This window comes from Delphinapterus leucas, chromosome 5, assembly GCF_059928025.1.
Source record: "Delphinapterus leucas isolate spDelLeu-1000000601 "Yukka" chromosome 5, BTC_Dleu_Yukka2, whole genome shotgun sequence".
NCBI lineage: Eukaryota > Metazoa > Chordata > Mammalia > Artiodactyla > Monodontidae > Delphinapterus > Delphinapterus leucas.
Window position 1 is genome coordinate 66,477,984 of NC_143133.1, and position 15,581 is coordinate 66,493,564.

Consider the following 15,581-nt stretch of genomic DNA (forward strand, 5'->3'; position numbering starts at 1 on the left):
ACTTGGTGAACTAAGCCTGGTGCCTGGCATCCAGTAGGTACTGCAAACGTGTTTGCAGAACAAAATGCATCCTTTTAAAAGTGATATTCCTGAACCAGGTTAACTTTTCATGTTAAAAAATGATGTTATGTGTGTACATGAAAAGGAATATAGAAATTCCTTTGACACAGGAACTGAATTATTCTGATAATTTTTAGACAAATTCCTCATTATCTAGATTCTTGTTACCTACCAAACTCAGAAACCAAGACAGGCCCGAACAGCAATAATACTTGTATATAATTATGTAAGTCTGAAACATAATAAGAACTACAAGATGACCAATATTAGCAAAACTACCTGTGTATTTTTCCTGATTAGACCCCTTAGTAGAACTGATAGCCTCAGTTTTATGTCCACTATTCCCTTCCTTTTCTTTTTAAACACAGTTTTGCTTGTGTACATCCCTAAACAGTGTACTGTCTTCTCTCGTATGTTTTTGAACTTTATAAAAAAAAATGCTACATAGTTTGTAGTCTTTTAAAAGCCGAACACATTACTTCATTAGCAATTGTAATTCATCATTTCTTACCAAAGCAATATGTTTTTAGCCACAATTTCAACATTATTCTCCATGGCTGACGAACTTTTTAACATATTTAGAAGTTATAAAAAGTGGGCAAATGAAGGATTAATTAAAATGATAAGGAAATGTCTTCACACAAAAAAGTTTCAAATATATATGCAAATGACAAGGATTTTAGAACTGAACTTGGGATTACCTCAATAATATAGAGGACTATATTCTTGTAGAAGCAGTACAAAATGCACTTGGAGACTCTGTTATAGTTCCAGGCACCATGAACCATCAACAAATTCTTCAAATATTTGAACTAAAATAAGAATGGAAAAAAAATTAGTATTTTCCTCTTCATAGTGTCAGTTGACAGAGACAGACAGTGTGTTTTACAGAAATGATGCTTTACCTGAGCTATGGAGTAGTCAGAAGAATTAGCTGCCTGAAGGCCTTCATTGCCACTTATTCCAACTCCAACATGTGCCGTCTGTATCATGCTGACGTCATTTGCTCCATCACCAATGGCAAGTGTTATGACTTTAACTTGTTTCTTAACCATCTCAACAACTTCAGATTTTTGAAGAGGAGAAACCCTTAAATTAGAACAAATTATTAATCAATTTTGTTTTTTGAAAAAAGGAATTTTAAGGTGTCATTGTCTTGAAGCATAAAAGCAGCAGAAGAGACAAATGAATAGGTCTCTAAAAAATCATCACGGGGGCCTCCCTGGTGGCGCAGTGGTGGAGAGTCCGCCTGCCGATGCAGGGGACACAGGTTCGTGCCCCGGTCCGGGAGGATCCCACATGCCGCGGAGCGGCTGGGCCCGTGAGCCATGGCCGCTGGGCCTGCGTGTCCGGAGCCTGTGCTCCTCAACGGGAGAGGCCACAACAGTGAGAGGCCCGCGTATCGCAAAAAAAAAAAAAAAAAAAAAAAAATCATCACGGAAGAGTCTTAGGTTTACAAATGTTTAGTTCTCTGTTAGCCTGGTTTGCCACTTTAAGGGAAAAAATAAAGGCTTGGAGGCAAACCTCTAGGTGACAGATAGAAGCTACAATGCCTTGTTAAGTACTAGTTTACCAGAATGTGTGCATAAATTTGTTTTAAAAAATGACATTTGAGTTCAGAAATTCCATTGCTTCCTAACAAATAATATCAGAACTTCTAATTCTTCACTTTTGAATGAAAAAGAAAGCCAGAAAGGCTGTTGAATGGTAGCCCAAACACTAACTGTTCTCCTATACCTTGAAAATAAAAGTTTTGAGCCTCCAGAAGCTGATCTTAGATGATATACTATACATTTAAAACAACTTAAATTAACAGTAGGGGATTAGCTAACTTCTCAACTTGTTCTCAGCCACCCTGGTGAATCAACCAAAGTAAATACCAAGCGCTTGATTACAGAGCTCATGTGCCTCAATTTTCTTCCGAAGCTACTAACAACGGCCAAGTAGAATCAAGTAACCTTTTACACAAAGGTGGACCAGGAACAGAGAACACACCAGCATCCATACCAAAATCCTATTTGGTATTAACTTTGGAGCAACTTATCACAGACTTTTAAACGCAATTTGAGAAATAGTCACCATGACACTCACAGAAGAGTTCAATGACAGAATAGGCATCGGCGTGATTAACTTAATCTAGTATCCATGCTATCTTGGCGATTAGAGAGAAAGAAAGAAAAACTGAACAGTGACCTGGCTCAGTAAACTATTAAGATAGTAATGAACTACTGAGAAACAACTAATAGACACAATGTTAGTGGACAAGAGCAATAACCCAGAGCTAAATCCTTTATCAAGGTTAAGTACAGTAAGTATCCGCTGGAACATCTGGTAAATCATTTATTATTCAACTTAGAAATGAAGATCATGACTCTGAAAGACTCAATCCATCTTTGCACATTTCCCTGATTATCTCCTTAGGGAAAATTCCTAGCAGTGGATGTTCTGCACAAATATGTGCCTTCAGGAGGTCCAGCTGCCCTTCTCAAAGCCTTCAGCCAAGAACAGATCTGCTCTGAGTTTCAGAATCATTGTGTTAGACTGTGAGTTGCTTGCAGACTGAACCAGGCTCCTCATCTTTGTATTCTTAGCGCTGATCCAGAGCAGGTACTCAATAAATGGCTACTATATGAAAGAATCATCTTTAATTCTTCCCTTGGAAGAACAGCAACAGCACAAAATGACAACAGCCCAAAATGACCCAACTGTGAATACAGCAAAAGAATGGATGAGTATCAGGCCATTAATGGGCTTTTTCACTGTCAGCCCTCATTTTTCTTCAAAGCAATTTTCATTTCATTTTCACATTTTATTTAATTTTTCTTAACAGGCTAATATAAATTGGTTAGCCCACTGGCTCTAGGCCAATGTTTTAAACATGGACTATAGCTGACATTTAGTAAATGTCAAAAAAGAATTCTCACCAAGAAATGATCTAAAAAGCAAATGGGAAATGGGCATGAAAAGAGAGAAGCATTTGAAAACATTTATCCAATTCCCTTTACAACTTAACAGGCTCACAATGTAAGTACACTGTGAAGTCAAACCATGGGATCATGGGAAACACTGGTATTTATTTTGGTTTTTTTTCATAAGCTGAATGTGTAATAAAGGATAAAATCTCTGCACGGTGAGCTAATATTAATGATTTAAAGAAGCATCAGAAAAAAGCTGGATTAAATTTTGTTTTCTTTTTTCATGGCTATTACAACCAACTACTGCTTTCTCTGCTTGACATTGCAATTTTCAATGCCCCCAAATTAAAACTGGCTGAGGATTTTTACCAACTCTATGGATGTGGCTAACTCAGGTGTTAAAAGCAGAGCATGAATTCTCTAGGCGAGAACAATGCTTGCTTTTTTTTTTTTTAAAAGACGATGATGTAGTGAGAAACTTCCCAAAATTACATTGCAACTGCCACGAGCAAGGGTATCTGCTTCCATTATCAAGATACAAGTAGACAACTGGGTTGGAAGAAGATTCAAGAAACAGTAGAAGCCTTGGTATCTGATGGGTTTGAAATAGTAGTTGGTTGCTAAACAAAGATGTCAGATTTAAGTGAGAATTCATAAAATATACGTACTTAAAACATTTAACTCAAAATATAAATGTATAAGCTTGTGATGTAGGGCAAAGAACCATACGTTGCAAAGGGGTTTGTGTTTGAAATTCTGCATATTTTTCTTACAGAAGCCTCACTCATGAGGCACAATCCGTGGTTTGTTTCATTTAGTGGAAACTACAATATAATGATACCCTCCACCCAGTTTACAGCTATCTTATCCCTAGATTCAACAGCAATTTTTTTCAGCAACTCAAGAAGTCTTTCTATAGCATTATATCTGGTTCTCCTAGCAACAATTTTGGTTAGATTATTTTTTGGTGGCTTATGAAACATTTAATTCAGTGATGACTACTTTAAGAAGTACAACAGGAATAAACAGATTAAGGAACAAACACCCCCAGATTCCCAGTAAGCACCAAGTCGACTCATTGAAGCAAAAGTGCAGGCATACACTAAAGAATGTCCTTCCAGCCCAGTTTACTTTCTTGACTTTTGTAAACTTGCTTCTATATTTGTACAATTTCCAGAATAGTCTAGAACAACCTTACCACACAAGTTAATTCTTTCAAATGCCTATCAAGAACCACATATCCATGATTGAGAGTATCTAAAACCTAAATTGTTACAAATATCAATAGTGATCCAACGCATAACTCAGGGACATCATAAAAGTGCTCTGTTTTCTACCCTAGATTATTATTATTTTTTAACCACCCATGGGTCTGCATCAGGACTTAAATTATTCACGGTTCTCTTCTCTTCCACTGTTGCTCTTTCTTCTTTGGAAGAAGTCAGAGCCTCTGCGGAAAAGGACTAAACATCCAGCATTTGCTATAAAGTCGTTTTCTTCCCTGTGGCTCCACAAACAGAGGGTGGTCCTTTGTGATACAACCTAGCAGTACGCTGAGTGCAATATGCTTTTCAGATATTATCTTGGCTGCAGTTTCTGCACGTGTTATTCATTATTTTTCTTATTTGCTATGTAGTAACTCTCACTACCCTGTGAATATTAGGTTGGAGTACTGGAAATTTTTACCATTTAAGCTGGAAAGTATATAGGGTGGCCCATCTTATATGAGCCTCATTTTGCACCCTTTTAATGGGATTAGCTAAATGAATCACCTTTTTGAATGGAATATGGATAAGGATTATATGTGCATGTATATACACAGTCACATAATAAAGAATATTTTAAGGGACTTTTTATAGGTAGCTAAAAGAAGTACAATAATTTATCTTACTGTATTGTGTTTTTAGGTTAATAACCTAGAAAAATCTCACACATATATTAAAAAGTAGGCTGATAATATGTTAACTTAAAAACATATTGCAAACTTAAAAGTTACCATAAAGTTGCTTTTGGAAAGTAAATCTAGAAAAAAAAATTAACAACATAGAAGAATACAGTATTTCTTAATTATCCTGAAGTGCTTTGTATAATGACCCTGTATTTACAGAGCCCCTGTATTTACGAAGCTTGAGGACTGCTCCTGCTAACTATTTAGAGGTCAGGATCATTAGTGGGGCATCTGCTTTACTTTCCTTTACAACAAACTTCCCAAGTTTTCTCTTTGTGAATATCAGTCTATTCCCCATTGAGTCATATTCTGCTGACTAATAAAGAAGTTACAAAAAGAGAGAAAAACCTAAGAGAAAAATTTATGAGATCTTACTTAACTCTTCTTTGAACTAAAATCTGTAGGCTCATTTATAAAGCTTTGAATTGAGGAGGAGTTAAATATGGCAAAAAATCTGTGTTACATGCACCAAAATTTATACAACTATTGTAACACTTCCAGAAACTCACCATCAATTTACTACTGGAATGAAAACAGCCACTTAAATAGCAAATGCTAAAAATGATTCTTAGCATAGGGTGCATAATGAAACATTCACCCACTTCTAGGTAAGAGAGTTGTGTTATTCAAATGACTGATGAGTGAGTGCTTTCCTGGTCTCCAAAAGCAACATCTGTTGACATACTGTGAAGTCAGAGGCATCAAGGGGAATTTATAATACAGGGAAACTGAGTCTACAGAAACAAAATAAAGATAGCCTTGCCACAGGGCAAAAAAAAGAAAGTATCTTTAAAAAAGATTTCCTTTTGCAGTGCATTTTAGATGCAAAACTTCTCTTTTGTGGAATTTATGTTGTTATAGGTAAACTTCCGTTTCAATGGTTTAGATAATATTTTAAATAATGACTGATCACATTGACAGTGTATGTTGGAATATGCATGTATGTGTGTGTGCATAGGCATCCTGAACTATTAATTGGCAAACAGACCTTTAGTGTGTTTAAGGCACTAAAAAGAAAACTCCTAGAAGAAATCTTTATTATAGTATTCACACCATAAAACAGTTTGCCACAGTGGTACTGTTCATTAAAAAAAAAAAAATCAATCTACCCATCTATCCATCCATCTAATTATCTGGGACCTAGCACTATACTCAACACATAGCAGACTACTCTAAGCAATAGGAACTAAAAAAGAATATAGTAGCAGTGCCTTAAAAATATTAATTTGGACTGTTCAAAAGATATATACATACCTCAATTAAAAATACTTTATTGCTAAAAAATGCTAACCATCATTTGACAACACAGGGTTGTCACAAACCTTCAATTTGAGAAAGCCTGAAGAATCCAATAATCCTTTACATAGTTCCTCTATACTGTAGGTACACAGCAGACTGCCTTCTAACAGTGAACTGTCAAACATGAATAAGAGTTGTAATCTTAGCATCATGGATAATTAGATGAATTTCTCTTTCTTGCAAAATTTCCATTTATTCAATTCCTTTACTATGTGATGAAATTTCTATGGAAGAATATAAGGAGAAGAAAGGAAAAGAGAGTAGAAGATCTCAGAACCCTCCTTCTGCCCCTAAGAGTTATCACTTAAGGACTTTTATTGAGCTACTGTCTCAAAAGTTAAATATTAAGAGCCTATATAACAGGGGTTTCTCTATGGACTCTCGCTTTAAGAAGACAGGAGTGGTAGAGAGAGACAGAAGTTTCTCCAACATGGGACAAGGCCCAGCCACCTCTTTTTGTCTAGGGAGCCTCACTTGATAGGACTGGTGGGCTTCCAACTAGGAAGCACATCCACTCAAGAAGGCTGAGTGCTTCTCCCTTTAAGCTCTGCCCTATGGTGACATGGCTTTCAGAGTGGTAAAACCTATGGCCACCATCTCTTCCCATTCACCATATCTGTTCGGGGACCATATGGGCACTGATTTTCTTCCCCTTTCCCATGACTCTGGGTAGGTAACGAAAGGCTGGAGCTTCTTTAGGCTTAAATAAAATCAACTTGCCCTTCTTTCCTTCCATCCTCCATCCCCCACTTGCCTTTTTTTTTGAATTGTCTCCTACGTGGATAGGTTTCTCCAAGGAACCTTCTCTCAGAAATACCTAGTAGAAGATGGAAAAAGTGGCAGCAGACTATTGACAGAAATTGGAATAAAACCCTGAAGATGCCATGAGTTAAAAAAGGAGTTCACTAGATTTCAGGGTCACAATTATCAGTTAACACAAAATCTGTGATAAACCTTTGGGGAAACAGGAAAAGATGGATGACTATTAGAAGGTAAATGGCATAGAGAGAATGAGTGGTGTGCCAGAGCCCATAGATGAACAATCAGGTGGGAGAAGCTTTCCAGCTGTACTTTTCGCTCTCCATGGTACCCTGTGCAAGCCCAGGCTGACCAGTGTGAGGGGGTTGAGACCAGGCTGGATGGAGCTAAGGGGCTCCTCTCTCATTGCAACTGTGAACTTTGGCTTAGGCCTGGAACCTGTTGAAACTCAAAGTCCACAAAATAATGTGCTTGAAAAACAAAACACACCAATTCCAGGATTATCTTCAATGTTCTAAAGCTTAAAACCTCAGGAAAATTCTCACCTCATGCCTTGGAAGAGGAAAGTCAGAGCTTTCTGGTACACCTCAGGGCATGAAGCCAGGCGGGGACAGGTGCCAATAATATGGGTGTGCTGGGAACCCTTGAATGTTACCTCACTCAGGCAATTCCATCACAATGTGGCTGCCTCTAGCAAGAGCAGTGCTTGGGTAAAGGAACTGGGGGAAAACAGGGATTCACTAAGCTCAAACTGAACCCTGTCTCCAAATTTGCCTCAAGTTAGGACCCAGCTTTCACCTTTCCCCTAAAAGGAACATTACTGACCACTAGAGCAAATGGGGAAAAACAGTCTCACAGGGAATATTTATAAGACAGAAGATCATGAACACAAAAGAAATACAGTAACTTATAAGAAAGGAGAACTTGTAAAACCAGATATAACAAGAATTTAAAACAAGTATGGGAAAAAAACCCCTGGAAAGATATGGAAAGATACTGGAAACATGAAACCAGAACAAGCAGTTATAATGAAGAACCAATCAAAAATAAGTTATATAAAAATATAACTGCTAAAATAAAGAAGCCAATAGTAAACTGAGTAGTAAAAATGATAGAAACTGATAGTGCAAACAAAAAATTTTCCCAAAAGAAATGAGGAGATTAAAGGACAGATTATGAGAAAGATGAAATGAAGGAATAAAGGTGACTACACATATATATAATGGGAGTCCAAGAAGAGAATAAAAAAGAATAAAATGAAAAAGAATAGTTAATAATTTTCCAGAATTAAAGAAATATATCCTTAGATTGAAAGGGCTGTATTAATACAGCACCAAAAAGAAATGTAAGAAAGAGGTATCTACCACTAGAAACATTATGGTTAAACGAAGATTAAGAAACATTTCTGAAAGCTTCTAGAGAGAAAAAGTAGATCACTTACAAAGAAAGTAACCTGACTGCTCCTGGATGCATGCACAAAGTTACTTTAATACTTTAATACTTTCAGTACCTGTCTCTTTATAGGGGAGGGGGAGGGAAGGGAAGACATACTAATACATATAGACAATAAGCACAAATATGTTTATCAAAAATTAGAAATAATCAGACACAGCATAGTTATAGATTGTAAAGCTTTCAAACCAGCTGAAGAAAATCTGATTCAGACAATGGAAGGAAGGGGAGAAAAAAGAAACAAAAAGCATAATAAATGAAAAACACAAAATAAGATTGAAGACATGAGGCCAAACATGGCAATAATAATAAATATAAATGGGTTAAATTCATTGATTAAAAGACACAGATTCTCGCATTACTGAAACAAAAAGATCCAGCAATATGGTGTCTAAAAGAGACACACTTCACAATAACAGCTAATATAACACTTATTTGTTCACTATGTTCTGAGCACTTTACTTGTTTTAATTCGTTCAATTCTCAGAAGAGCCCTATATGAGATAGATTACTAGTATTGTCATTTTACAAATGAGGACACTGAGGTACAGAAAAATTACATAACTTAAGGTAAAACAGCAAGTAAGTGGTGAAGACAGAATTCAACACTAAGCAGTGTGGATTTAGGGACAGGACAGCATTCTTAGAGGCTACATTATACAGAAGGATTGAACATAAGGGTTTAGTGGGGGAAAAAAAAGACAAGGCCCATACGAAACAAAGGAAAGCCAGGTTAGCAATTTTAATACCAGACAAAATAGAATTTAGGTCACAGAAAAGGCCACAGTGGTCAAAGACAAATCTTTATAGTATTCCTCTCATCAGAAATGTTCAATTAGCTATATAAAAGAAAATTTGATAGCATTTCTAAGAGAAGCATAATTTAAATAATGCACTGAGTACATATATTAATCCATTTATTCCTCACAATTCCAGGAGAACAATTATTTTTATCTCTATTTCAAAGATGAAGAAAACTGAAGCTGGAGAAGTTAAGCAATGTGCTACTCAGCTAGTAAGAGGTGGAGCCTGGACTTAGACTCTGGAAAGTCTGGCTCTGGAGCTTGAGTTCTGCATCATCTGGCATTAGAAACAGAAGAAAAGGGTGGACTGTTTAGTAAACAGTGTTGGAAGAATTTGCTCACTATGTAAAAACGAATAACACTGGATCCCTTCTCATTCACAACACAGATATAAAAAAATAAGCTTAAAGACCTATCCAAAAAACAAAAAAGCCGTAAAGTTAACAGAAGGAAATGTTGGAGAATACCTTTGTGAGTGAGAAGTTCTTACTATCTCCAAAGCACAAACCATAAGGGAAAAATTAATGGAATTTGACTATCTCAAGGTCAATGACTTCTGTTCAAGGAAGAATACCACAGGCAGAATTAAGAAGGGAATCAGATGAGAAGATATCTGCCATGTCTATACTCAACAAAGAATCGATATCCAAAACACACAAAGAATTCTAGTACATAGGCAGAAAGAAATACAGGAAACACAAGAGAAAGCTCTGTATCCCTATCCTTTTTCAATGTGCTACTTTTCTTCATAGCAAGTGTTACCACTGACTTTATATGTCTGTAAAATATATAATAAATTGTTACTATCCCACAGACACACAGCACTTACTGCCTTTTGAATATGCCTATGTGTATTTATCTTATTGAATAATAGCTACAATGTGAAGGCAGGGAGTATTTTTTTCTATTGTTCACTGCTCTATTTATAGCACATATAAAGGTGCCTGGCACATAATGGGTTCTTGAAAAACTAAGGAAGGAAGGGAGGGAGGGAGGGAGGGAAGGAGGGAGGAAGGGGGGAGGAGGGAGGGAGGGAGGGAGGGAGGGAGGAAGGAAGGAAGGAAGGAAGAAAGAAAGAAAGAAAGAAAGAAAGAAAGAAAGAAAGAAAGAAAGAAAGAAAGAAAGAAAGAGAAAGAAAGAAAGAAAGAAAGGACTTCAAAAGCAGATATCCAGAGAGGTAAATTGTTAAATAAAGAACTACTCAATCTCCCTAGTAATCACAGAAACAAAAATCAAAACAAGGTGCTACTTTTCAAACATCAAACTGGCAAAGTTATAAAATAAGGAATGCCAAGTGCTGGTGTTTAGGGAAACAGCAACCTTCCTACATGGATATGGGAGTACACACTGCTGCAGCTGTTTTGGAGCAATGAGACAATTCTGATTGAAATGAAAAAAAAAAAAATATATCTATCTCCCACAGCCAAGCATTCCCATTCCTAAGTATACATCCTAGAAGAACACTTGTGTGGGTGCATACATTGGATATTCATTTCAGCACTTTCTGTGGTAGTAAAGATTTAGGGTCAACCCATGTGGCTATCACTATAAGAGATAAATAAAATGGTGTATATTCATCAGGAAAATAGTAAGCGGTGGTGAGAAGAAATGAACTTGTCCTACATATGGTAACATGAAAAGGTCTCAGAAACATGTATAATAATAAACAAGGCAAAAAATTTATGATGGAATGTCATTATAAATACGTGTTTATTCCTCAAATCGAATCACATATAACAATATTATATATTTTTCATAGCTACACAGATATAAAGTATTGCAGATGGATGGGAACATATTAAATACTTGGGACTGTTTGTCTAAAGAGGAGTGAAAAGTGACTGGTGATGAAGGGTAAACACTAAAATAATATATAAAAATCCAAGAAGAATTTCCTTTCGTTCAAGATTCCACGATGCTTCCAGCTTAGGGAGAAGGTGAGCTGGCATATCTTCCACCTTGATTCCTTGGCTGCTCTTGTCTTCTAGCACCTTGCTGGCACCTCCCCCTAGAGGGAAGGCACTGGGGTGACAGAGCAGGATCCATGTTTGTGGTCCTGGGTTCCTCATATATCTCTTGCTATTGACACTTCATTTTAAAACAAATTGACTTCAGGAAATATCCACATTTTAAGGAATTTTCTTGAATCCAAGGGCACAGAAAGATTGAATGGAGATGCCAGACTGTGCAGCTGTCACCACAGAAAGAATATCAGTCATTTTTGAGGAATCATGAGGAATCATGGAGGAAGGGAAACATGCCAGGTGAGGAGAGATGGGCAAATGTCTCAGTTTTCAAGAAAATAAAAGAAAGAGCCTATAAATTAAAGACTAGGGAGTCTGGGGTGAACTCCATCAATATTACAGAAAAGATGTGTCAAAATCGACTCCCTTTACTGTTCATTCATGAGCAATCGACATTCCATGATGGGTTGGCTAACTATGGCCCGAGGGTCAAATCCAGGCAGCATCCTATTTTTACATAAAGTCTTATGAGATCATAGCCACACCCATTCACTTACATACTGTGTAGAGCTGCTTTCAAACCACACTGTCAGAGTTAAGTAGTTGTGACAGAGACTGTATGGCTTGCAAAGCCTGAAATACTTACTATCTGGCTCTTTACAGAAAAAGTTTGCCCACCCTTGCTCCATTTTAATGTTCCCTCTTGGAAAATGCTACGTGGAATCATCTCTTCTTTCGTGCCTCAATATAAAGCCCATCAGGAGGAGCTTCAAGATGGCGGAAGAGTAAGACGCGGAGTTCGCCTTCCTCCCCACAAATACATCAGAAATACATCTACATGTGGAACAACTCCTACAGAACACCTACTGAACGCTGGCAGAAGACCTCAGCCCTCCCAAAAGGCAAGAAAATCCCCACGTACCTGGGTAGGGCAAAAGAAAAAAGAACAAACAGAGACAAAAGAATAGGGATGGGACCTGCACCAGTGGGAGGGAGCTGTGAAGGAGGCAAGGTTTCCCCACACTAGGAAGTCCCTTCGCGGGCGGAGGCTGTGGGTTGCGGAGAGGGAAAGCTTCGGAGCCGCGGCCGAGAGCGCAGCAACAGGGGTGCGGAGGGCAAAGCGGAGAGATTCCCGCACAGAGGATCGGTGCCGACCAGCACTCACCAGCCCGAGAGCCTTGTCTGCTCGGCTGGGAGCTGAGGCTCGGGCTTCGGTCGGATCCCAGGGAGAGGACTGGGGTTGGCAGCGTGAACATAGCCTGAAGGGGTTAGTGCGCCACGGCTAGCCGGGAGGGAGTCCGGGAAAAAATCTGGTGCTGCCGAAGAGACAAGAGACTTTTTCTTGCCTCTGTTTCCCGGTGCGCGAGGAGAGGGGATTAAGAGCGCTGCTTAAAGGAGCTCCAGAAACGGGCGCAAGCCGCGGCTATCAGCGCGGACCCCAGAGACGGGTATGAGACGCTAAGGCTGCTGCTGCCGCCACCAAGAAGCCTGTGTGCGAGCACAGGTCACTCTCCACACCTCCCTTCCTTCTGGGGAGCCTGTGCAGCCCACCACTGCCAGGGTCCCAGGATCCAGGGACAACCTCCCCGGGAGAACGCATGGCGTGCCTCTCAGGCTGGTGCAATGTCATGCTGGCCTCTTGCCGCCACAGGCTCGCCCCGCATCCGGACCCTTCCCTCCCCCCGGCCTGAGTGAGCCAGAGCCCCCAAATCAGCTGCTCCTTTAACCCCATCCTGTCTGAGCGAAGAACAGACGCCCTCCGGTGACCTACACGCAGAGGCGGGTCCAAATCCAAAGCTGAACCCCGGGAGCTGTGCGAACAAAGAAGGGAAAGGGAAAAATCTCCCAGCAGCCTCAGGAGCAGCAGATTAAATCTCCTCAATCAACTTGATGTACCCTGCATCTATGGAATACCTGAAGAGACAAAGAATCATCCCAAATTGAGGAGATGGACTTTGGGAGCAATTATATATATATATTTTTTCCCTTTTTCTCTTTTTGTGAGTATGTATGTGTATGCTTCTGTGTGTGATTTTCTCTGTATAGCTTTGCTTTCACCATTTGTCCTAGGGTTCTGTCTGTACATTTTAATTCTTTTTATTACATAAAAATTTTTTTAATACTTATTTTTTATTTTAATAAATTGATTTTTATTTTACTTTATTTTGTGTCCTTTCCTCCCTCCCTCCCTCCCTCCTTCCTTCCTGTCTTTTTTTCTCCCTTTTATTCTAAGCCATATGGAGGACAGGCTCCTGGTGCTCCAGACAGGTGTCACGGCTGTGCCACTGATGTGGGAGAGCCAACTTCAGGACACTGGTCCACAAGAGACCTCGCAGCTCCACGTAATACCAAACGGTGAAAATCTCCCAAAGATCTCCATCTCAACACCAAGACCCAGCTCCACTCAACGACCAGCAAGCTACAGTGCTGGACACCCTATGCCAAACAACTAGCAAGACAGGAACACAACCCCATCCATTAGCATAGAGGCTGCCTAAAATCATAATAAGGCCACAGTCACCTCAAAACAAACCACCAGACATGGACCTACCCACCAGAAAGACAAGATCCAGCCTCATACACCAGAACACAGGCACTAGTCCCTTTAACCAGGAAGCCTACACAACCCACTGAACCAACCTTAGCCACTGGGGACAGACACCAAAAACAACGGAAACTATGAACCTGCAGCCTGCAAAAACAGGACCCCAAACAGTAAGTTAAGCAAAATGAGAAGACAGAGAAACACACAACAGATGAAGGAGCAAGGCAAAAACCCACCAGACCTAACAAATGAAGAGGAAATAGGCAGTCTACCTGAAAAAGAATTCAGAATAATGATAGTAAAGATGATCCAAAATCTTGGAAACAGGATGGAGAAAATACAAGAAACGTTTAACAAGGACCTAGAAGAACTAAAGAGCAAACAAACAGAGATGAACAACACAATAAATGAAATTAAAAATTCTCTAGAAGGGATCAATAGCAGAATGATGGAGGCAGAAGAACAGATAAGTGACCTGGAAGATAAAATAGTGGAAATAAGTACTGCAGAGCAGAATAAAGAAAAAAGAATGAAAAGAATTGAGGACAGTCTCAGAGACCTCTGGGACAACATTAAATGCACCAACATTCTAATTATAGGAATCCCAGAAGGAGAGATAAAGAAAGGGACTGGGAAAAAATTTGAAGAGATTATAGTTGAAAACTTCCCTAATATGGGAAAGGAAATAGTTAATCAAGTCCAGGAAGCACAGAGAGTCCCATACAGGAAAAATCCAAGGAGAAACACGCCAAGACACACATTAATCAAACTATCAAAAATGAAGTACAAATATTAAAAGCAGCAAGGGAAAAACAAGTAACATAAGGGAATCCCCATAAGGTTAACAGCTGATCTTTCAGCAGAAACTCTGCAAGCCAGAAGGGAGTGGCAGGACATATTTAAAGTGATGAAAGACAAAAACCTACAACCAAGATCACTCTACCCAGCAAGGATCTCATTCAGATTTGACGGAGAAATTAAAAGCTTTACAGACAAGCAAAAGTAAGAGAATTCAGCACCACCAAGCCAGCTCTACAACAAATGCTAAAGGAACTTCTCTAGGCAGGAAACACAAGAGAAGGAAAAGACCTACAATAATAAACCCAAAACAATTAAGAAAATGGCAACAGGAACACACAATTCGATAATTACCTTAAAAGTAAATGGATTAAATGCTCCAACCAAAAGAGACAGACTGGCTGAATGGATACAAAAACAAGATCCATATATATGCTGTCTACAAGAGACTCATTTCAGACGTAGGGACACATACAGACTGAAAGTGAGGGGATGGAAAAAGATATTCCATGCAAATGGAAATCAAAAGAAAGCTAGAGTAGCAATTCTCATAATAGACAAAATAGACTTTAAAACAAAGACTATTACAAGAGACAAAGAAGGATACTACATAATGATCAAGGGATCAATCCAAGAAGAAGATATAACAATTGCAAATATTTATGCAAACGACATTGGAGCACCTCAATAAATAAGGCAAATACTAATAGCCATAAAAGGGGAAATCGACAGTAACACAATCATACTAGGGGACTTTAACACCCCACTTTCACCAATAGACAGATCATCAAAAATAAAAATAAATAAGGAAACACAAACTTTAAATGTTACATTAAACAAGATAGACTTAATTGATATTTATAGGACATTCCATCCAAAAACAACAGAATACACATTTTTCTCAAGTGCTCATGGAACATTCTCCAGGATAGATCATATCGTGGGTCACAAATCAAGCCTTGGTAAATTTAAGAAAGTTGAAATCGTATCAAGTATCTTTTCTGACCAAAATGCTATGAGACTAGATATCAATTATAG

The 15,581-nt window shown here is 38.6% G+C and overlaps 1 protein-coding gene across 15 annotated transcripts in view; it reads right to left on the reverse strand.

Moving 5' to 3' along the window:
* Positions 1–15,581, reverse strand: part of ATP8A1 (ATPase phospholipid transporting 8A1) — a 241,088-nt gene that overhangs the window by 57,027 nt on the left and 168,480 nt on the right. For all 15 annotated transcript variants that reach the window (XR_016393271.1, XM_089911849.1, XM_089911844.1 and 12 more), the window contains 2 exons: positions 966–1,149; positions 762–872 (listed from right to left, as the gene is read on the reverse strand). Coding sequence is in view for 14 of the 15 variants with exons in the window: in XM_089911849.1 (XP_089767975.1) it covers positions 762–872; positions 966–1,149 (295 nt within the window). In the remaining variant the exon portion in view is untranslated. The remainder of the gene's footprint in view (positions 1–761; positions 873–965; positions 1,150–15,581) is intronic.